Raw genomic sequence first — 24882 nt, 5'->3', positions numbered from 1 at the left:
ACAATTTCTCCATTTCTAGACTGTTTCAGTAAAGGCGACTTAACGAATCTGATTTTCCCAACATTTGAGCATTTTTCAGAAACTGACAGATCTTTATGCAAATGTTGTTGCCAAGCTGTTTGTAATGGTGAAATTATACTTTGACAGTAACTCTTTAAAATATATTAAACCCAGCTAAGGTTTTTTTGGAAATGTTGCCAATTAAGTGACTTTAATGAGCTTCTTGATGGTAATGTAATTAAAATTCAGATGTTCTAATTGTAAAAAAAAAAAAATTGTTCTGGGAAAGTTAACAGTAAAATAAGCAAATGTAAAATGAATTAGGGCTAATTTAAATGGTGATAATGTGGTCTTCTGAGAAGATTCTACCAAAACAATGCTTTCAATTATGCTGTTTGTAAAGAAGAAACAAGGCACCTAACAGAGATTTTGAATTTATCCAATAAAGCAGATATTTTGAGTTTATCCAATAAAACAGATTGAAAAATTCTGAACGCAGTAAATCATTCTCAGCCTGTGAAGAACTGCTAAAACGCTTCCTTGGCATTATGGACAGGTATCTTGGCAATTGGAAGTGGAAATAATTTTTAATTCAGAGAGAAATAAATGATTGGACCTTACCAAGCTATTCATGGGGAAAACGATCTGGCTTCTAGCAAAAGCCTCTAATGACCACCTGCTCTGATTACTGGCATGTGATACTAACATGCTGGTCACAAACACTTCTCTTTGACACACAGGTAATATTTTGGCAAGCTAGAGCAGTATGATTTTATTCCATTGGCTTCTAATTAATACACCATTTTTTACTTACTTAAAAATTGCTTTGACAGTATATCTTTTAATAAATATTCACTGGTACAGCATTCTCTGCTTCGCTCTGTGGTTATAGACAGTCTGTATCCTATGAATAAGAGAGAGGTACAATCAAGGCAAGGTCATGCCACAATGGTTTGACAACTCATCTTCCTTCTTTTTTAATTACTGTTCCTTGACAAGCAAAGACAGGAGCATCTTTGCTGGCCATTAATTGTTGGGGGCAGGAATTTTTCTCATTGCTGCAGAAGGTGAATTTTTGGGAAAAAAAATGTCTTAAATAAATATTTAATAGAATATAAAAATAATTTGCATGTTAAAAAAGTATCCATTCACACAATTTAGTTTGTTATTGAAACATCCTTTCAGATATTTGTGGACATAATAGAAAATTTTAGATGTCATAAAATTTCCTTCCATATTGCTTTGGCACTGAGCTAAATTTCCAACTTTGGAGAAATGATAATTAAAAAGTGATAATGCTTTAATAAACACAGGTCCTTTTTATACCTATAAGAAAAAAATGCTGCTCTCTCATTTCCTTCAGAAGATTAAAGCAATACTTTACACTATTACAAATTTCTGCCTTTCAAATGAAATACAACATAGCTCATGTGTCAATCTCTTAAATAGAACATAGTCAGTAGAGATCATTTTAGAGGCAGCACTAGAGTGGGTAAGAACATAAAGGCTAAAGTCAGACTACCTGGTTTGAATCCCAGCTCAGTAATACACTAGCTGGGGAACTTTGATCAATTTTCCTAAGTTCTCTCTGCCTCGGTTTCCTTATGAGCGAAATGAAGATAATAGTTCCTGCTTCTGGAGTTGATTATAGGTTTAAAATAGTTATCATTTGTACAGCTAACAGTGTCTGGCATAGAGTATGTATTTTGTAGGTGTTTATTAGATACATAAACCACTTAATTTTTAATGGTCATTTTCAAAAACTTAATTCTCTAGAAATTAACAGTCTGAGTCAGAAGCCAATAGTTTCTTTCCTATATCAGTGAATTTTGTATAAGTGTCAGAATCCTATTCTCTACCTATATCTAAAAAAAAGTGGCCTTTTAGGAATAACCAATATTTTGAAGTCATGCGTAACCAAGGAAGCTCTTCTACCTTGGTACTTACCTTGAGTTGTTCGTCATTGTATCTCAACACCTAAGGAGTCTGCTATTTGAGAGTCATGATTGAAGCACCTTTGGGGAAGATGAACTGCAAGGGCAACACGTAGTTTAAGGGTATGGACAGGACCTTCCTCTCTGGCTCTCTCTCCACCACTCTCCCGTTGACCACCAAACTCTGGCCTCCTCTGTGGCTCTTGTACAGACCAAGCTTATTACTGTTTCAGGGCCTAGAACTTCTTTTCATTTTCAGCATCATTCTCATCTAGGTCTCAGCCCAGGTGTCACTGCCTTAGAGGGAATGTCCCTGATCACTTGATTTAATGTGGTTTCTACCACAGCCCGAGACTTCCAACCACATTATCTCTTCTTGTTTTCTTGATAGCACTTAGGAGCATCAGAAATTATTTCCTTTTTGTATGTCTTTGTTACCTCTTTGACCCATTCAAACACAAGTTCCCTATGAGCAGAGAGTTGGTCTGTCTTTTTACCTCTCTGCTTCTAGGTCCTAGACAGTACCTGGAATTAGGTATTAAATAAAAGGAGCTCAAGAAATATTTGCTGAATGTATCCACAGCTTTTTTTGGATAGAAGAGCCCACAGAACTAGAATCCTTATGTGCAATCTTACAGTGGAATCACATCCACCCTTTCTGGAACTTAGTATGCAATAGGAACTTGCTGCTGTCCCCCTCAAAGCAAAAAGAAAGCAAAATCCCTGGGCAGCAGGCAGCCTGGTCAGGAGAGTAGGGTTAGAGAGGACATGAATTTTAGCCAGAGATCTAAAAGAAGTTGGTCTTTGAAACAAAAATAATTTGGATTAGGAAATGGAAACACAGCCTACTGCACTGTCCTAACTTAGATACTCGCTGCCTCTAGATGAATCACCACCGGGACACTGCAGACTGAGGAAGTTTGGCACAAAATGTTCAGGCTGCAAAGACTCAAATAAATCTCTGAATGTTATTGATTACTTTAGCCACTTTTATTTAAAAAAAAAAACACCTAGTTTTTAAAATATCTTTTACTTAATATTTTTCAAGTACTAATGATTTCTTTAACAGTCTAAAACAATTACTTATGTATTATACTATTTCTGTCTCCTGATCAGGTCATCATTTTAACCCTTAAAGTTTAGTGGTTGGTTGTTTTAAAATTGTATTTTAAGCTTGCAGTCATGAAAAATAAGTCAGTGAAGCACACTTTTTAAAAGTCGTGCATTTTAGATCATATTTTTCTTGTTAACCATTCAACATGGGTGAATTAAACTTTCTAGGATCCCACTGATGCAACTGAATGTGGCCTGTGTACCTGCAAAACTACCAAACAGAATCAAGAGAATCGAGTTCTAATGCTTACGATTTGGGTGAGCTCTTTCTCTTCCTGTGATTCAGTTACTCCCTTTGTGTGCCACGGCTTCCAGGCTAGACCCCATGGTTTCCAAACCACCCTTTGCAAGACCTAAGAATTCTTGTGTGTCCCTTAAGGGGGTAGTGCAAGGCAATTCCTAAACCCTAAACCATTCTTTCAAAACCTGACGCTTGTGCATTGGATACATAGGAGTTAATCTCATATGTTAATTTACTCCTCTCTCCTCTGGATTTTAGCATCTTCTGGGATTACAGAGGTTACGCTGTTTTCTCTCAATATGGAGCTCATGTGGGTCTCTTTTGAGGCTCTATTTACAGGGGTAGGGAGAGCAATGCTTGGTTGGGTAACAATCACCGATCTCTAAAAACATGGAGGTTGAAGGGTTCCCCCTGATGCAGGCAGTAAAAGTGAGGCCAGGGACCCACGGTGGCACCGGGCTTGATGCTGGTGTGATAACGTTCTCAAGGGGGTTGCCATTACCGTCACCACCCACTGTCTTCCTTGATGAGACTGATTTTATATGAGTTAAATTGATAGTTGAAAATCTTGTATTGGATAAATGTAACAGATGCCTTGGAGTAAAGCTTCCAGTTTCAAGCAACTGCTGAGGCCAGGCAGGCAATCAGAACGAACAAAGCAACACAAGAAGGGGTCAGCGAGGTCCCTGCTAAACTAAGGTGGGACTCTGGGGAGCTGGGGAGCACAACTAAAGGGATAGCAACTCCAAGTTCAAACTGTTACCATGAAAAAATATCGGCTTATTGTTGCCAGACCTTCTGACTTTTATCAAGAGAAACCAGAAAACTGGATTTTTAAATGCAAACTCTCTCTCGAGTTTGAAGCCTTGACAACTAATTTATGAGTAGAGAAAACTCATCTGTGTGCCATCATTTGGCCTGTGGGTTATCAATTTCTATTTTAAGTAATAATTTGGTTGCTTTCTTTTAGATGTGAACTCTATACCAGGTGCCCTGTATATATTATTCCATTTAATTTTCAAAACTCTGGGCTGGGCACGGTGTCTCGTGCCTGTAACCCTAGCACTCTGGGCGGTCGAGGTGGGAGGATTGCTTGAGCTCAGGAGTTCAAGGCCAGCATGAGCAAGAGCAAAATCTCATCTCTACAAAAAATACAAAAATTATCTGGGTGTGGTGGCGCATGCCTATAGTCCCAGCTACTTAAGAGGCTGAGGCAGGAGGATCACTTGAGCCCAGGAGTTTGTGGTCACAATGAGCTACAATTACACCACTGCAATCCACGAGGGGCAACAAATGGAGACTCTGCCTCAAAAACAAAAACAAAAAAATCCTATGTATGTTAGAAATTAAAATATATGTATTCCTAATTAGGAGAATAAGGTGTGAGTTATGGAATTCACCTAAGATTCCACAGGTCTACTGAATCATGGTCCTACCACCATCATGCCTCTATGTAATACCAGCAGTCCCTCGAGTCAGGTTTTCCAGAGGAATATATGGAATGTCTTTTTAGATGGCTTTGTTACCTGTTACTGTCATTAATCAAATGTTCAATATAGACTATAAATAACTGCAAGCCTAGTAGCAGGATCTTATCAGCCATTATTAGAATTGAAGTACTGTTAATAAAGTAGCCATTAAGTGACCGCTAAATAAACATTTGTAGGTCGGTTTCAAAAGTGAAGTTTTATGCCTCCTTCTATAACTTAGTAACTTCGACAGGGTCTATGTCTTCTTTCAGGCCCCAGCAAAACTGAGTGTATGAAAAGGCAAGCCATCCAGTATGTAAATCCAGTTCGTGACTGGACTCGAAGCGCCGTTAGCGTTCCAACCTTCCTATGGCGTCTCCTCCACTCGTCAGTGCTTCTTCTGCATGTCTTCGCTCTAATGTTACCCCTGCACTGTGCCTTCCCACACTTGCTCCCCTGCCAACTCCCACACCGTGGCCATGGAACTGAAGATGGGGGCAGGGTGGGGGTGAAGCCTTCACGACATCACACAGGAACGTCCCCAAATTGACATCTAGTGCGTCATGCCCACAGCACTCAGGCTGCCAAAGCAAAGGCTCCAGAAATAAAGAACAATGAATGTGTAAACCTGAGGTTTTATTCCTCCAGATCAGGTTTTGAGAAAAACAAAAAGTAAAATTTAGTAGATTCCACGTACAATAAGTCTTCTACATCCTCCCCTGTTTTTAGTTAGTGACTGTCAATTTGTGCTTTTAAAAAGTCACCTCTAGGTTGCAAAAGCACTTCCAACATATCCAGAGTGCTTATGTTATTTACTTTTTCAAGTTACAGTATCAGGAGTCATAAAATATTGTTTACATAATCTTCTTTAGTGAAAAAGCCGTGCCCAGTGAAACCTGCTTAGGAAATCCCAGTATCAGTTACTTGATGTACACTTAGAGTCTTTTGTGTGGTAATTCCTCTTAACAAAAAATAGGAATCTCTATCACAGCATTAAAAATTTTATAATAAACCTTATAAATAGCAACTCAGTATGCACATTATTCCTGTCATATTTTCCAGAAAATAAATAAAATGGAAACTATTAATGTAATTGTTAAGATGTATAATTTATTGAAATGTGTAATTTTTATCATTAAAATTTGATTCTTTTTTGGAAAAGAACTTCATATATATTATACACACATTTTGTATATATGTGTTGTAGCTATAGCTATATGTATGTACATATTTACATGTACACAAAAGACTTCATTTGTAGGGTATAGTATCCAAAATATATAAAGAACTCTTATAACATAACAACAAAAAGACAAACACCATAATTAAAAAGTGGGCAAAAGTCTCGAAGAGACAGTCCTCCAAAGAAGATATACAAATGACCAACAAACACATGAAAAGATGCCCAACATGCTTAGTCTTTAGGGTAATACAAATCAAAACCACAATGAAATATCCCTTTATACCTACAAAGATGGCTATAATAATTTAAAAAAAAAAACAAATAAATGTTGGAAAGGATGTGGAGAATTTAGAACCCTTGTACATTGCAGGTGGGAATATAAATGGTTCATCTACTGTTGAAAACAGTTTAGCAGCTCCTTAAAAACTTGAGCATAGAATTACAATATAACCCACCAATTCTACTCCTACAGATATGCTCAAAAGAATTGAAAATAAGAACTCCAACAAATACATGTGCAGACATGTTCATAGAACCATTATTCACCATAGCCAAAGGGTAGAAAAATCCCAAAGCTCCATCACTGGGTGAATGAATGAACAAATTGTGCTATATACACACAGCAGACTACCGTTCAGCCAAAAGGAAGGCAGTATTGATGCATACCACAGTATGTATCTAATCCATGCTGAGTGAAAGAAACCAGACACAAAAGGCTGTTGTATGATTTCATTGTGTGTAATGTTCAGAATTGGTATAGAGACAGAATGTATAGAGACAGAATGCAGTTTGGCGGTTCCCACAGGATTCAGAGAAGGGGAAATGATGAGAAACTGCTTATTGAATACAGGTTTTTATTTTGGAGTGGTGGAACTGTTTTAGTACCTAATGGGGTGGTGGTTGCATCACATTGTGAATGAACTAAATGCCACTGAATTGTTCACTTCTAAAGGGTTGATTTTGTTATATAAATTTCACTTCAATAATTTTTTTAAAAACCCCGTTTTAAAAAAAATTGTAGTAATTTTCAGTATAAGTAATCTATAATAATTATTGCACCATTTCTAGATTAGTAGACTCAAGCTTTTGATATAAGAGAATAGTATATTCCAGGAGAGTAGGCTCTTGGGTGCTTTAGAAATACCTATTTTGACTCATTTTCACTGCCAATAAAAGGAATGTTTTCATTCTCAATTAGAGGAAAAAATAAAATTTCAGTTATACTTATTTTAACCAGTTGCCACTCACATCACCATACCACTGTGCAAAGCAGAGAGGAAACCCATAGGACTCACCCCCTCATCACTCCAGATCGCTATCATATACCCCATGAGTGCTCAAAATGCTTAAATGGTTCAAATTTAAGAAAATCCTTTTTCTGACTCCCACATTCTGGTCTTCCAGCTTCCTGCTCAACTGCCCTCAGCAGAGCAGCTCTTCCAAAGAGACTTTTTTAAACAGCCAGCCTCATCTTGCCTCCTTCTTGTTGACAACCCCATTCAGTCTAGACAAAAGTATAAGGATGGACCCTTCTCTTTGCAGAGACCTGCCCTGCCACTGGGCTCTCAGTAAAATAAGTAAAATAAGTCTCTTCTAGTGCCTTCCGTGAAATCTGCAGCCGTTGAAAAGGATGAAAAGTCAATCATGTGGTACATCCAAAACTCATGGATCTGATTCTTAAAAAAACGGAATCTCCACCGTTGCTTTGGAAAGCAGTTGGCAGTTCCTCAAAAAGTTAAACATAGAGTTATCATACAAGCCAGCAATCCTACTCCTAGGTATTTACACAAGAGAATTAAAAACACAGTCCGGACAAAAGACTTGTACATGACTGTTCACAGCGGCATTATTCACAATAGCCAAAAAGTGGAACAACCCAGATGTCCGGCAACTGATTGAATGAGTAAATAAAATGTGGTAAATACGTATAATGGAATAATTTCAGCCATAGAAAGGAATGAAGTACTGATTCCTGCTACAACATGGATGAATCTTGAAAATATTATGCTAAGTAAAATACCTCAGACATAAAAGGCTACTGATTCCGTTTATGTGAAATGTACAGAACAGGTAAATATGCATAGAGAGAAAGTAGATTAGTGGTTGTCAAGAGCTGCGTAATAGGTAGGTGGTTTTCTTTGGGGGTGATGAAAAAGTTCTGGTATTAGATAGTGGTAATGGTTATACAATGTTGTACTGAATGTACTAAAAACCACTGAATCATACACATAAAAAAAAAAAAAAACTAAACTAAGAAATACCCCAATTGCCAATTGTTTAGTATTTAGATGTCTTGCTATCTTAGCTATCTGGCGGCTGTGAATGGATTCAGACAGCAGTCAAAGCAGATTCTGAGGAGCTTAGGAGATTTTGCATAAACTAGCAGACTACTTTGCCAAGCCTTGCTCTAGAAAGGCAGTGTGGTCTGTATTCAGACCCAGATGTGGCTTTAAGCAACTTGGTTGCCTGTTCTGAGCCCCTATCTTGTTACTTGTAAAATGCAAACAAAAATAAATATTTAACTTGCTGTGTATTGTGAAGACTAGACAATAATAGACTCAGAGAGCTCTGCCTTTAGTAAAATGGCAGCTATTTATTTTTTCCTTAAGGGGCTTGCTTCTCATCCCTGAGTTGTGAAAAAACTATGGCCTTAAACAATAGAAATTTTTTTTCTATTCCACTCAAATTATCATTATTTTTAAAATTTGTTGCCCACAATTAAGTCTCTATTTGAATTCCGGGTGAAAAATTTTTTTAAAAAATGGAAGCAACTAATCAGCTGGTGGGTGTTATATACTAATCACCCAGGTGCTTAGTCAACTGTAACTTGGAATTTATAATTTGTACTTGATTCTTTGCATCAATGCCAACTATTCTTAAACAATATATTTACATTTATTGTAAATATAGGAAAAATTTCCATAAAAACATTAGATTTAAATTTTGATGCTAGATGAATCAAACCAATTTTTAAGATATCATTGCACTGCCTTTTTTTTTTTTTTTTTTTTACTGTTCATTATACCTAGTATTTGTGGGTAAGGGGATACAAAAAAAGGTGTAAAAGCCATGGTCTTTGACTTCTAGAGTTTGGTTGACCAGTGTTTATAAAGGAGGATGCTGGTGATCATGGACCAGATATATGACAGATAGAGAAGGAAGGGAGGGAGGGAGAATACCTTTCTTCAGCCTTAGAAAGGGCTCACAGTTAATAATCTACTGTACTCTATGGAGAGAAAAGGATTTTTATTAAAATGGGAGTGAAAAGTCAGTTTCCACATCCTCTGACAACATGGCAACAAAGCAGTGATTTGCTTTTCAGCAAAAGTCAGCATTAGAACACAGTACAGTGGACGTCTGGCCATAGAAATGTTTCTGACTGCAGAAATAAATTCCAAAATGAAAATGTAGAAATTCATTCTCTAGGTTTGAAGAATAAAATAGCCAAGCAATGGATTGTAATAAATTAAATAAAGCTTTGCTTAAAAGTAGGGTAATAGTCCAGAAAGCTTTGTAAATTACCCTCCCCTCTATTGATATCATTTCAATATCATCAGAAAACTAAGCATATCTTTACAATACATCTGATAAAATATGAATTGGCCACACTGAACAAGTTTCAGGCAGGGGGCAAGTCTGATTACAAGGCATAATGAATAGGAAAAGTGTTTATAACTCTGTTTTGCATTTTCTGCATTTTTTTTAGTGTACAGATTTCAAATTTTAAATTTCCTAATGGCTAAAGTTACTTCCTTTTACAGAAGACTTTAAAAATTGCAATGTTTTAATTGGTTCACATTAAAGACTCTTAGAAGCTTGAAGAAAAAAAGTCTTTCCAGATGAGCAAGAGGTTGGATAAGTGTAATGACATATGGTTTGATTTTTATAGCTACAATATGCAAAAAATAGTAGCATAACACATGTATTCAATGATATATATGTATTTATACATATAAATATATATTCTGCTTGTAAATTATGAGATAAGATTCTTTTGTACAAATATGATTTTGTTTTCTTTCTCTTTCTTGTTCCCTTTAGAAATAAAAATAACAACTGAAACTTAGAACAATTTTAAACATCTCATTATACCAGGGATCTTGCAAAAGAGAAAATCAACGAATGCAAAGCCATGATGCCACACGGTCCCCTTGCACAGACTTGCGAGCGGGCTGTCTACAGGGTCTTGGAGCCTCAGGGCGGGAAGACTGTCCATTGACCTTCTTGTGGAATCCTCCCTGTACCCCAGCAGGCTTCCTCAGAATCGTTCCAGATGGATGGGTCATGAACTGATTTTTAAATATCTCTCAGGAAGGGTATTTCTCACATCCTCTGGCAAACTCAGAACTTCCCTGGAAGTTCTTCCTTTATTGCCCTTGGATTCCCCCAAGCCCATTAAGTCACTCATAGAGATGTGAAGGGCACTGGATTATTATAGTCTATGTACTCAACTTTTAAATTTTCAAAGGCTGCTGTCAAGTCACCCTCTACCATTTTCAAAGATAAAAAAAAAAAAATCTCAATTAGTATAACTTCTCCCTCAAATGCTACACATAAATTTTTTCTTAATAATAATGATCATTATTTTAGCTTTTGAAGGCTCTCCACCCATTTTCAGAAGACCCTTGCCACGGAGAAGAGTGCGCTAACCTAGAAAGAGCACAGTATGTTAAGATTAACTCTGAGATTGAAAATGGACCTCAAACCCCTCAGGAAAGCTTGACTGGTCACTACTGAAGTTTTATCTAACAGAGCTGAAGTGTAACCTAGGGACAGGTACTGGATAATATTGGGAAGAAGGGAGCTGCCATCTTGATTCCATTACCTTAAAAAATGGCAGCTCTGTCTCTCTGCCTTCATTTCCACTACCTCAGGCTGTGCTGTTATTTTACCTCCGGGCTTGGTTGCCACCAGGTGTCTCTGAACTTCACTTACTTTACTGAACTAATACTGAGTAACTAAAAGGTCCAATTCTTAAGCTTCCTAAGTGATAACTGATTTCATTAGTGCTGCTACCTCATCCCCACGATCATTACATGACCATTTTATTTCAACTTTTTAGTATGGAAAAATTTCAAACATACATAAAATGAGCAGAACTGCACAATAAACCCTGTTTATACATCAGGCAACTTCAACAATCATCAGAATTCTGCTACGCTTGTATCATCTGTACCTCCACCCACACCTCAGGCTTTTTTTTTAACTGTTCATTTGTTCCTTTTAGGTAAAATTTACATAAATTAAAAATCACAAATCCTAGCTGTACTATTTTGATAATTGGATAAACCTGGTAACGCATACCCTTATCACAGTATAGAATATTTCCATCTCCCCAGAAATGTCCCCCTCCCTGGCAATTCTCCCCCATCCTCCTCCAAAAAACAACCACGGTTCTGATTTTTTTTAACCTTAGTTTTGCCTATTCTTGAACTTCTATAAATGGATTCATAAAGTTATGTAGTTTTTTGTGACCATCTTCTTTTACGCAGCATAATGTCTGTAAGATTCATCCACGTTGCTGCCTGCATCAGTTGTTGGTTCATTTGGATTGTTAAGTATTATTCCATGGTATGAATTCCATATCACAATCTGTTTATTCTTTCTCTAATTGATGGATAAGAGTGGTTCGGTGGTTTCCAGTTTCTAACTATTATAAATAAAGCTTCTTTGAACATTTTTGTACAAGTCTTTTTGTGGACATATATGTTCACTTCTCTTGAATAAAATACCCGGAGTAGATTGGTAGGTCAAAGGGTAGTTGTAAATTTAGCTCTAAAGTTTAACCTTTTTCCAAGGTAGTTGTACTTACTCCTTTGTAAATTGCATATTTTGTTTTGAGTGCATAATTTAATCAAAAGGTCAAAAAAATCTAAACCACATAACATTTTATAAATATATATTAATATGTAAACACAGACAGAGTGAAAAAGAGAGAGAGAATGAAGTATTCCTTGCACCCTATCTTTGTCTACCCCAATACTCTACACTGCCTACTACAGGTAAAGGCTTTCATTGGTTTCTTGTGTATTCTTCCAAATTTTAAAATACAATTATGGGTAAATAAATATATATTCCCCTCTCCCACTTCTAACACAAAAGGTAGCCTACCATATACCTATTCTGCACCTTCCTTTTTTTAACTAACAACATATCTTGAAGTCTTTCCATATTGGTAAATAAAGAGCTTCCTCATTCTTTTTCTAAGAAATGGTCTATTGATGGCCCCTTAGATTAGTTCCAACCTGTTACTATTATACACAACCTTGTATATACATCATTATATATATATTACATATATATGTGTGTGTGTGTGTGTGTAGAAATCCATGTGGGATAAATTTTCAGAATAGTGCATTAGCCTTACTAGGCCAAGAGTTATAGGTATTTGCAATTTTTATAAATACTACCAAATTGCCTTCCACAGGGGTCATAATCCTTTGTACCAAAAGTTTGCCCACAGACTTGCCACCACAGTATACTGTGAACCTGGATCTTTGTCATTCTCAAATATTCCAACCTAAGTATTCTGAACAGCTACAGAAAATAATCATACAATAACCCCACACACTGGGAGGTCCTAAGCAGGACCAGCTACATAATTTGTGGGGCCAAGTGCAAAATAAAAATGTGGAGCCTTGTTCAAAAATTATTAAGAATTTCAAGATAGTAAAAGCAGAACATTAAGACGAGCATGCAGCCCCATGCCACTGCACAAGTTGTGAGCCCGTGGAAATAGTCTTTAGCACTAATCATCATAAAGAAGTCATATATGACGCTAGTGACATAAATACAGGGCTACCACTTTCCCTGCCTCATGTCTAAATAACTCAAAAATGCAATGATGGGAGTTGAAGGCCAAGTCTAGAGGCTGGTGTTGAGACAGTCATTGGAGAAAGATCTGCAAGTCCGAATCGCACTTGATGTTTGCCTTAATTTCTGACAACAGAGAAAGAAGAAGCCTGATTTGCCCCTCCTAGAAAGGAGAGCAGTGCCCTGTACAGTGGAAGTCTTAATGCTCCTGCAGCCTCAGAATGCCTATCATCATGGTATTAAGGGGCCCTAAGAGTCAGTGCTGGTGGGCTGGAGGTGAAGTCAGGGGAAACTTCTCAAAAGAATTTGAGATAGTCACTTCTAAAATAATAGAAAGCAAGTTGGGTGGAGGGGAAGAAAAACATTTTGTAGTGAAATATTGGGAGAGGGTATTTACTGCCAGTGCTGTGTTACAGGCTACAGGAGTCCTCAAACTTTTTAAACAGGGGGGGGGGCAGTTCACTGTCCCTCAGACCATTGGAGAGTGCGCAGTGTGGGCCCGGGACGAGTTGGCTGCTAAGTAGGACAGGCAGCGACAGCAAAAAACACCTGGAGGGCTGGATAAATGTGCTAGGCAGCCCGCATGTGGACTGCAGGCTGTAGTTTGAGGACACCTGGATCATCTGCAGAGTTCCCTTCTTAGGGCTGCTCCACAAACAGTCTGAAAAGGAAGGAGAGGTAGAGACAAACAGACAGAAACAGCTGGACAAAGAGACAACAGGAAAAAATAAAACTGAATCTTCCAGAACAATTAATAAAAATAGAGCTAACATACTTATAAAGATTATAGCCAGAGAGAATGACAATTTAGCCATATATATTAAAACAATCTACACTTTCAAGCCATTATTGTATGTGTCACTCTACTGACCCGACCCGAGGCGTGACACCTTTCTCTGCTCTTTCACCCCCTCTGCTGGTAGTGCCAGGAAACAGTGCTCAGATCAAAATACCAGCAGTACCAGCAAGATGATAAAGTAAAATGGATATTTTATACAGCTGTGCTTGTCAAACTTTAATATGTCCATGAATTGTTAAATATAAGATGGGCATTATATTCTGCATTTCTAGAAAGCTCCCAGGTGATGCTTGTCCACGTACCACACTTTGAATAGCAAAGTTTTATACCATCAATAATCACCAGCACAGGAACCCCTCAGTGACATCTACCAACTTGACATGGAACTGATCTCTATGGCTTTTAAGTAGCTCTACATCCATCAGTTGGTCTGATGCACAAATTGAACAGTTAAGTTCATTTGGAATATTTCTCCAGTTGCCTCCATGATTTACTTCCATATAAGTCATCAGTTACATCATGCAGTTGATTATATTGGAATATTGGAATCCAGTTAGGAAGGGTTGTAATGATTTTGTAATATGGAATAAAGTTTTAATTTTAAAAGGGACATTTACTTACCCTCTCATTTTACAAATAAGGAGGCAAGGGGCACAAGGAGAGTATGCAACTTGCCCGAGGTCATATGGCTTGTTGGTAGCAGCAAACCTAAAATCTAATGATGCTGATGCTAGTTTTCATGCCATCTGCCCAGATTATTTCCCACTTCTCTATTTCTCTAAAGGGACCAAAATCATAGATTATTAAAGGCCTATGTGGCAGGTCACAAAAATCAGGAAATAAGATAGTATTCATCTCAGCTCAACAGTTTTCCTCACATCTTATTCTTTTGTAACTTAGTACCCCAGTCTCTAATCAGTAAAATGAGACTCTATCTATACATAAGAAAGATGAAGAAATCCTAGACTCCATCTTATTAGCCTCACCTATCTTGGATGTTTAATCTTCATTGTGCTTCGTCCTTTCTATCTGAATCCAATTTATTAAAATAGGACACATTAAGTCTTAACTGACCTTCTTAAATCCGCCCCCCCCCACAAAAAAAAAACAACACAAATTCCATGTATAGGAATTAATGAGAGGATTTTTAATAAGTATGTGTTGAATGGATTATTTGCTATTTGGGCAGATGAATGAATGAATCGATTATTAAAGTCAGGTAAACTCATCCTGGCTAAGTAGCAAACCAAAGGACTCTTAAGAACCTCAAATGAGACCCTGCACAAAATGGGCTGGCCATGGACTATGTCATTTCAAGGTCTTTTGTCTTCTTCATGGAAATTTAGAGAACTTAAGTGGTTTTCATGCCTGAACGAGAGTGAAAGATGAATTTCCAAAATGCTCTTTTCATTCCTAACCAAAAATAAAAAAAAGAAAGAAAAGCAAAAAAAAGGCACAAAAGTAAATAAAAACTTTCCTGGTCTCTGAAGGCGCACCCAACATATGCGTAGAATGGCAGATGAGCAAAGTGAGTAGGCGAAGGAAATCATTTGTAATAAAAACTCATTATTTACAGATGAGAAATTTATATTGTCAGCATAATATCTGCGAGGCTAAACAGCGCTGGAGAGTATATAAGAGCAGTGCACTCTGGAGCAGAAGTGCAGAGCTCAGGACACCAAGCACGTCCCAAGTCCCCAGAAAGGGCTCGCGCTCGCTCTCTCCGTCTGCTCCCTGCCTCTCCGCTGTATCCGAAGGTAAGATTAATATTGGATGATTGTAAATTTTAAATCCTGTTTGGGGGACAGTATTTTTAAGGGAGCAAAGTATTATGAATTAAAGTGTTATTCTTTCTTCTTATATTTTATTGTTGATAACATGCAGGGAGGAATTGAGATGAGAAAAGTTACAGCACATACATTTTGTATGTATTTTGACATAGTGGCTCCAAAGTGAGTCGGAGAAATAATTCGATATAAAGAAATAAAATAGAAAAACAAAGATTCAAATCGATGCCTTTGTTAACAAGACTTAACTGTTATGAGAACTGCATTTTAAAATAAGCGGTAAAATATTTTGAAAAATTAGTTTTCCTTGGATTTGATAGATGTGTATACTACTTTGAACAGAAGGCACCTTTTAAATTAAACAGAAATGTGTCCATTAGAAAGACTATAACAGCAATTACTCTTTAACAATTAAAACCTCTGGTTTTCCAAAAGAGCAGATTTAATATCATCTTTCAAATATTCAAATTTCTTATGAAAAGCCTATCAAAAAATCAAAGTCCGTGAAATCAGCTCTTTGTAAATAAGATAGCACACTTGGCACAGAGAACAAGTATCATCTATTATTGGGGATTTCTTTGGATGGATCTAAGCAAAACCATAGATTAATTATTTACTGTGTATTGAGGACCAGTAGTAATAAAATCTAAAATAGCTACACTCTGGAATAAAATTTTAGTACAAATTTTTAGAAAAAAAGAATCAGATGTTCTAAAGTACCCAGTTAAGCTGCTAAAGACAAAGAAAAAATTTACAAGATCCTCAATGGAGTAAATGAGTAAGTGGCTCATTTTTCCACCTGAGGACCTATTAGATGAAATGAGCTAACCATTTAAAATGTATTTATGTGTCCAAAATGCCAATATATTTAAGGATACAATATAATGTCTTCTTTCCTAGGACTAAGATTAATCTTTCTAAAAGACTTCCTACATTTTATTGTTACTGTATGTTCCTTTTAAATTTGAGCGGAAATTTGTGGTTCTTACAAAACTGCAGATTCTCCTTAGACTACCTAAACAGCGGGAAAGTAATTGGAAGTTATTTTCTTATTGAACAAGATTTTAATAGTAAAATAACGAATATTTCCTTTCTCAGCACTGGTATTCAAACAATTAAATAACTCTATCCTTAACTTTTTTCAGGATTCCATAGACTTTCACAAAATGAACAAATGGGATTTTAAAAGTCAGTTCTTTCTTTCAGTAGAATTCATTTGATTGCTTGTACTAGACAGCAAAAGCTCATTTCTTTATGGTTGTTTGTTCTTTCATCAGCTCCCAAAGTGGCAGAATCACACCTGCTCTGAATCTGCCTCAATAGAACATAATAGGAGATATTGCAAAACCTTTAGGGACTTTGAGTGGAAGGAATTACTTAGGACTGAATTGACAATTTTCAGTTTTTTTCACAAGAAACTTTCCAATAGTGGCATAATCTTAAATACAAGACTTGCTTTAATTTTTAAATATTCCTGAAAGCATGGATATTATAATTGAGAGTTATAATCAGAAACACTACCTAAATATATGGCAAGGTTTCCAAAGTTTGCCAACTGGCTAAACCGAAATATAACAAAATGCCCAATTAGTAATTTAATGTTGATGAATGAAGAAAGGTGAATATATAATTCCTAGTATGTTGCTTTATCTAACTGGTCATGTTAGCTACAAAAAGTTAAAATTTTAAAGAAAAATATTACTGCTCCAGGTATTATAGTCTCTATGGTTTAGTGCCAGAGATAGATAGTAAATATGGGTAGGATGTTAAAAAAAAAGATTGATAGTTTAAAATGATAATATTTGTAAAATCTTTATTCCAAACCAAATGTCATTTGCTAAAAATACTCATTCAAATTATTTATGGATAAGCATAATCAAATTGAAATGCCCACTTCTCAAAAAAAAAAACAACAAAAAAAAACAAAACACTGTTGGGCTTGAAAGTAGCTGAGAGAAGCCCATGACAATACTGGACTTGAGGTTTCCACTCAGAAAATAGAAGAGCTGCTCTGTGGGGACATTCTGTCCCCCAATCATTTGGTCCCAGTCCCCATCCACACTGCATTGTCAAGTCCTTGGCATTCTGTGACTTCATAGGGCATCTGCTTGTGATACAGGGACAAGCAATCAGGTGTATCCTACAACCAGGTCTATGGTGTCACTTGCAGTGAATGACAAGTCTTGGACTAAGTCCAATTATAAACCAACCTGGGGACTTCCAAGACTTCAGAAGCAAGCGCTAATTTTCTTTCTGATAGTGATCTCTTAGTTTCTTAGTCGTGATTGTTCACGTTGCCAGAAGCATTAGTTCTTGTTGCAAATTGCTTGTCTTTAAAATGATTTTTTTCCCTTTAATTTAGAACAGGTCAAAGCACCCTAAAATACCTCAAATCTGTTGGCCGCTTTATAATTACAAAGTCTAGACCAAGTTACACTATTTAAAATATAAATGAATAATACATCTGAACCGACAGCTGGTATGCCAAGTTGTAGCCTGAGGCTGCTTTAAGATGGTTGAAATGCAGTATAATGTAAATGCTTGGAAGTGAAGGACTATTAATTGAAAGCCAGACTGATAGTGAAGGGGGTGGCATGATGGATAAAGTGCCATTCAGGCTAACCATATGTAGCATATCATCCACAGTGGGTATTTTAAATGTTTATCGTGGACATTTTTAATTTCCAGTCTGGAAATGAGCCTTCTAATCATTAACAGAAGTGTCCTACATTAATGAAAAAGCTTAATGGTGGAATACATCTTTTGTATCCTTTCTGGCCTCCAAAAAATCTGGGAAAATAATATAATCCACTGTTTGAAATTCAGCTGGAAATATAATCAGAATAAAATTGATAACTAGCTATTTCTACTTATAATATTTACCTAGTCAAAATCGAACTAATTTAGCCTGACATGTTTAAATATGGTTATCTGTTTCCCCCACCCCCCACTCTGTGTTCTGACAGGCAGCAAAAATGAAAAGCATGTACTTTGTGGCTGGATTGTTTGTGATGCTGATACAAGGCACCTGGCAACGTTCCCTTCAAAACACAGAGGAGAAATCCAGGTATTCAATCTCTAGATTTGAGCTAACATAGCATTATGGTAAAGCCTCTGAAAACTGTGATTAATGAATAGGGTCTCAGTAATTTAAAGTAAACACTATGCACAATTTTTGAATGTTTAAAGTGGCATTGTGATAAAAGCAGACTTCCCTGGAGTATAGATTAGAGTATGTTATCCCATAACCAAAGGGACGGGAAATGTTGAAAAACATGTACATAGGGAATTATAGTTCTTTGATTTTTTTTCAGATGATCCTATTTACCCATTCATTACTCACACTACATAGTAGGTTATTTTAATTATTCACACCAACTCTTTTTTCTTTTTTCTTTCTTTTTAAAATAATATGTTTCTTGCTAATTGTAAAAGTCATACATGTTCATGATGGAAAATATTTAAAATATGCACAAATTTTAAGTACTCCCAATTCCACTGTCCAAAGAAAATTATTCAAAATAAAAAGTTAGTGTATTACTTTCCCGTATTTTATATATGCTATATATAAATATCCCTCACATCATTATGTAGTTTTGCATCATGCTTCTTCTTTTAACACTGTACTATTAGCTTTTTATTCTATGCCTACAAATTTCTATTTAATGTATATGTAATGTAAGACTGCATATTATATTTCATCTCATAAATGTATAATGTTTATTTAACTGTTCTTCTTCTATTGGACACTAAGAGGTCATCAAATTTTACCACAAAGAATGTTGCAAGTAACATTTCACTTATATACTTTTCCCTACATTTCTTACTGTTTTTCGCAGATAGATTTCTAGTTGTAGAAATTCTGTGTTGAAGGGTTTGAATGAGTTTAAACCTTTTATAATAATATCTTGCCAACTTGCTTTCCAGAAAATTCATACACATGCACACTGCCATCAGCAGTATAGAAATGCTCCTCACAATCTCCTCCCCAGTATTTAATCTTTGCTAATTTGACAGGTAAAAATAGTATTTCATTTCTGAGTACTAATCACATTGACTATTTTCCCATATATTTACCATGCCAACCAACTGTTGATTACTGGCATATGGATTATTCACTCTACCATTTCAAATTAGCAACTATCCTCTATCTTGTGATTCTTTGAACTTTCAGTTGTCTGCCTTCCACTATTAGCACCATGTAATGATAGAAGAAGTAAGTAGGTAAGTGCTCTGTTTTTATATTAATGCATGTGAAGCAGAATTGAGAACATAAATCTGCTACCCAAATGATTTGAGATTCTTTACTCTTTTAAAAATTCAAGTCACTGCTCTCTTCTATCATTATTAGCATAATCATGAGTAGATTAATTAGTTGAAAAAGATTTATTTAATACTATTTCAGAAAAAAGAAGTCAGTTGAGAACTCATTACTAGAATTTGGAATAAGAATGTCTTCAACTATGTTAAAACTATGAGATTCCCATGACAAGCTAAGTAAGATCTCTCAAAAATACCTACTGAAATATTACTGCTTCCTGAGGTCCTGTGTTTTGTAGTTAAGATGCTTCTCAAGTGAGTTTACCCTCAACGGGAGATTTATGTTGCACCAATCACTGTTCTTCACAGATCTTTCTCAGCTTCCCAGACAGACCCACTTGATGAACCTGATCCGATGAATGAAGACAAGCGCCACTCGCAGGGCACTTTTACCAGTGACTATAGCAAGTACCTGGACTCCAGGCGCGCCCAAGATTTTGTGCAGTGGTTGATGAATACCAAGAGAAACAGGTAAGAGTCTAAACCTGGTCCAAAACTTGCACATATGTATGCTAAATATGCCTACACTTTCTCCTAACTTTCTTAAGTCATCATACTCACCAAATAGTGCCCATAAACACTTTCAATTTTGATGATTGTCAAGGTTGAAGATGCTATACTTTGTATTATGCATCTGAGTGTCTCAGCCCTCACCCCCTCCAAACCTCTTATGCACCCTCCAATGTGACATAGACTTTCAATTATCTTCCCAACTGCAGTCTTAAGTTTACTTTCTTACCCATTTTCCCTTAAAATTGAAAACTGACTTTTGTGGACCTGCAGGGTTAAGAATCTAATTTCTACCAAAAAAAAAAAAAAAAATAGAGTAAATATAGCATTCCTTTATGGGGTTCAAACCTATGACTATGATCACATTAAATTATCCCCTAGCCAAGGGTAAGGAATGGAAACAGATGCATTCCTTTTCTTGTAGAATGAAATCTAAGATATGCATTTAAAATTACAGCCTAGCTGCACAGCATAAAGAGAGAAGGCAGCAAATAAGAACACAAGCCTATCGTAAGGCATACATTTTAATGTTGGATTTTCTTTGACGAGTGTTGGGGTTTTTGCTGCATCTAGGCTACTGGGGGAAATTATCCGCAAGGGTTTCACAGAGACGGTGGAATTTCACAATTTTTTTGGAGGGTGGCCCACAAGGGGAAGGAAGTTATGCATACAAAGTAGCTGAAGGAATCTGAAAATCAGGAAAAGGACATAGATTTGTCTGGAGAGAATGGAGAAGGGAGCGGGAGTGAGAGAGAGAGAACGCGCTCGAGCAAGCAGGAGGAATAGGAGAAATAGAGTTGGTAACCAAAGTTTCTTAAAGTGGAGGGTACAACTGCAGGAAGATGGCTGTCACGGTCAGAGCAGAACTTGGGAGAGGTCCCTACCAAGGACTACAGTGAAATGCGTGAAATCACAAATTTGTAAAAATGAAAACAACTGTCCTCAACTTCTAGAATGGGAATGCCACAACTTGGTAAATTAATGTAAAGCAATCCTCACTCTTAGGCAGTGTCTGCTATGTGTTTCAGATGAAATCTTGCAGGGGTAATATTAACACATCCTGGGCAGACTGAGAGCGGCTGACAGCTCACCTCCACAGAGCGCTCTGCACACACTTGAGGCTGATATGGGCTCAGCTCCTTTGCTTTCCTCTTTGCTAGCAGAACACATTTGCTTGAATCCATTATCATGTGGTACTTTTGATGACATTATCAAGATAGTCCTTTGCTTTCCCTTGAATCAGTTAACTAACTCTGAGCCCATATCTACTAATAACAAACAGCTGCCTTATTCGCTAACATAGCACAGTAGATAGTTCTACCCATCAAGACTAAAGTAAAAGAGACTCAGCTTTAATAACCAATGGCAGAGATATGCAGGGGAGGGGGAAATGTGGAATGCCAGGAAGGAAGGGGAGGTTAGCCCCTCCTTCACTGTTATTAGCCCTCTCCCACCAATCTGCAATCCAGAGAAGCAATGCAGCTTCAGTGTAGCTTCCCCTAGCCACCCTTGTCTCCTAAACTTCCTACGCCCTTTCTGCATCGAATCCCCATCCCAAAGTTGCCACTACTTAAAGGTGAGAGCCATATTGCCAAAGAGACAGATCTTCAATTTAACTTTCACATTTCTTTCAGGAATAACATTGCCAAACGTCATGATGAATTTGAGAGACATGCTGAAGGGACCTTTACCAGTGATGTAAGTTCTTATTTGGAAGGCCAGGCTGCCAAAGAATTCATTGCTTGGCTGGTGAAAGGCCGAGGAAGGCGAGAGTAAGTCTGTACATTCTTATCTGACTTTTTTTCCTTGATGCAGAAAATTTAAGACTCCAGTTATCTATATCTGGGTCTGGAATACAGAAGCAATTAGTATAGTCTCACAAAGTAAGGATGTTACTCCTATTGGTGAAAAACAGTATAAAGTCTAGTCCATGTTATTTTTGGTAGCGAGTATTAAAATAGAGCCACACAGGTTACATTTTTATTTCTCGTTATAGTTGTGTTATAACTAGGTATGAATTTCTTGTCCAAGCCAGGATGCCTCTGAGAGTAAATGCTTTTGATAACTACACTGAGACAAGTTTAAGCTAGGACTGTCCCAGGAAAACTGGAGATAAGGAAAAAAAGAAGAAATAATGCTGAAAACTTTAAATATTTAAGTATTTAAATAAAACTTTTAATATTTAAAATTTGACTTTAAGTAGTTACATATGTGATCAACACATATTTATGTATCAACAAACATTCAGATAAAAATGTGAGGAAGACTGCAAGGAATCATATGTAAGATGTTAATGAAACAATGAAGTACAGATATGCAGAAATATTCATGTATTTAACAACAACTTTTTATGTGGCTGTCATATAGGTACCCATTAAATAATCAAAGTTGAAAATGAGACTAAGACTGTTAGTTACTTGCTTAGATCTTAACAACAACCAAACAGATCCCTGAACCATCTCATTTTCTTGTGACCATTTTGATTGGCATTTGAAATATGAGAACCAGGAAATTTATGTTCAACTTTGATTGTTAAATTAGATTTACAACAAGCTTATTGAGACTTAATGAGATCTCAAGATGAAAGGAAACTAGTATTGTAGCTGATTTTTAAACCATTAACAACCTAACTTACAAAACCAATGGTAAAATTACACTTACACTTGAGGATATTGTATAGTATTTTAAAGAGATATCAAAAAGTCTGCTATGAGAAACCAGTAAAAAAAAAAAAAAAAAAAAAAAAGTCTAATATATACCAAGCTTTAATCCCTTAATAGTACATTTTACAAGGCTGTTGTGACAATCTCTGGTTTTATGGGATATGATATATTTTGCCGAATTACAGACAAATTAATAGTTTCAATAGTAGCTTCTGTGTTGCCAATATAATAAAAATAAAATCTTTGAAGCAACTTGAAATATTAAAAAGGGCATAAAGTTACACAGGCTTGGTTTCAGAGCACAGCTCTGTTATTTTCTACTTTTCCAACTGTCACTGTTCATATGGGTTTTTGAGACGTTTCATAGCAGGCCCTCTGTTAGCAGAATTCTTTACTGTTTTCTCAACAACACTTGTGCATGTTACCAAGGGTAGGCAATTCATAAGCATTTACTGAACATAATCTAATAAAAAGCTAATTTTCATTTTCATTTTCTTAGTTTCCCAGAAGAAGTCACCATTGTTGAAGAACTTGGCCGCAGACATGCTGATGGTTCTTTCTCTGATGAGATGAACACAGTCCTTGATAATCTCGCCACCAGGGAATTCATAAACTGGTTGATCCAGAATAAAATCACTGACAGGTGACTGCTTTTTAGTTAATTCTGAAGACCATGAGAACTTTTATAAATATTGTTTATCATACTGCTCTCCATGTGGGGGAGAGAGTCTTTCCCTTGCATTATGTAATAAAAATTATGCATGTTTAAATCATGTGAGAATTCATTATTATATTTGTTTTTTATCATTATGGCTTTTATGCATTTACTCATTTATTCCAAAAAAATTTACTATCTATGAGAGAGAAGTCACCAGGAACACAGGTATCAATGAAAAATGGAGGTGTTAAGTTATTCACACATTAATGTCACATTAAAAATTGCTATGTGCTGAAATTTTAGCACAAAGGTGAAATGCAGTATATATAGTATTATATACTTAATTTAATAAGCATATTAGTAAAAATTGAACACCAATTTTTGAACACCAAAATAACCATTTATCTTGATGGATTTTAATTGTTTTTATAATTACTCATAAATCTTTATTTTTTTTCATGGGCAGACTTCAGGATAAATAATCTTTACATGAAAATATTTAAAGAGTCCAAAAATGGAGCAATTTGCAGATGAAGGGATTGATAAACAATTTTTATCAAAATAAATTATTGAAAATTTTCCTGTATAAGTTAACTATATCATCTGGTTATTATAGTTATGTTAAATCATTGTCTTTTGTTTTTTATCTCTAGGAAATAAGTACATCACTATTCAAGACCATCTTCACAACATCACCTGCCAGTCACTTGGGATGTTTGAAATTTTAAGTTCTGTAAATTTGAGAGGTATATTCTGAAGCCGTATTGCTTTGCATGCCAATAAATAAATTATCTTTTAGCATTGTGTAGCCGAAAGTTTGTAAATGGAATAAGCAATTATCAAAATATTGCTAAAATATCAGCTTTAAAATATAAAAGTGCTGGATTCTCTTATTTTCTTCGTATTTTGGATGAGGTACCCCAACCTGTTTACTGTTAGCAATGAAATTATGTTTTCAGGATATAATTTGTAAATGTAAATTATTCCAATCACAACGTATCTGCATCATCATAATAGGAGAAGGGAAGAACTGGTAACCACAGTGGTAAAACTGGAAAGAGAATTTACTTCTTGAAACCTTTGTCATAAAATGCTCTGCTTTCAATGTATCGAAGACACACTTAAATAAAATTTTCAAGCTCTTTACCATTGTCTGTTTTCTCTCTATAGGCTCCCCTTCCTCATGCCCCTACTCTGTCCCCAAACTCCTCCTTCCTAAACCAGTAGCCAACAAGTCAAATCTGGTGCGTAGGCATGACTTCATGTTTTGAATGGCTGCACAGTTTTGAGCCAACATTGAAAAATCAGGATCTTTCATATAAAACTTTCGATTTCTGGCTTCTCTTGAAAAAGTAGGTCATCAGGCAAGATTAGACTCAAAAAGCAAATCTG

The 24882-nt window shown here is 36.2% G+C and overlaps 1 protein-coding gene across 3 annotated transcripts; it reads left to right on the top strand.

Moving 5' to 3' along the window:
- Window positions 1-15183: 15183 nt before the first annotated feature.
- On the top strand, window positions 15184-24634 carry GCG (glucagon). 3 transcript variants are annotated; one of them, XM_076005606.1, is made up of 6 exons: window positions 15184-15309; window positions 18306-18406; window positions 19969-20130; window positions 21804-21941; window positions 23332-23475; window positions 24144-24634. In XM_076005606.1, exons 2-6 carry the CDS (start codon window positions 18315-18317, stop codon window positions 24148-24150), a joined length of 543 nt encoding a protein of 180 aa, XP_075861721.1. In that variant the 5' UTR covers window positions 15184-15309; window positions 18306-18314; the 3' UTR covers window positions 24151-24634. The 3 variants fall into 3 exon arrangements, with proteins under 3 accessions (XP_075861721.1, XP_012615839.1, XP_012615838.1); XM_012760385.2 differs by lacking the exon at window positions 24144-24634 and having other exon boundaries at window positions 23332-23479; XM_012760384.2 differs by lacking the exon at window positions 15184-15309 and having other exon boundaries at window positions 18304-18406.
- The last annotated feature ends 248 nt before the right edge of the window (window positions 24635-24882 follow it).

The sequence above is a fragment of the Microcebus murinus genome, chromosome 8 (assembly GCF_040939455.1).
Source record: "Microcebus murinus isolate Inina chromosome 8, M.murinus_Inina_mat1.0, whole genome shotgun sequence".
Lineage (NCBI taxonomy): Eukaryota > Metazoa > Chordata > Mammalia > Primates > Cheirogaleidae > Microcebus > Microcebus murinus.
This window is presented reverse-complemented; position numbering and strand designations above follow the sequence as displayed.

Excerpts from the sequence above, each read along its gene's own strand:
- GCG (XM_076005606.1), top strand. The coding sequence starts at position 18,315 with ATGAAAAGCATGTACTTTGTGGCTGGATTGTTTGTGATGCTGATACAA. Across the intron at positions 20,131-21,803 it reads ATGAATACCAAGAGAAACAG|GAATAACATTGCCAAACGTC; the intron begins GTAAGAGTCTAA and ends CATTTCTTTCAG. Across the intron at positions 21,942-23,331 it reads AAAGGCCGAGGAAGGCGAGA|TTTCCCAGAAGAAGTCACCA; the intron begins GTAAGTCTGTAC and ends TCATTTTCTTAG.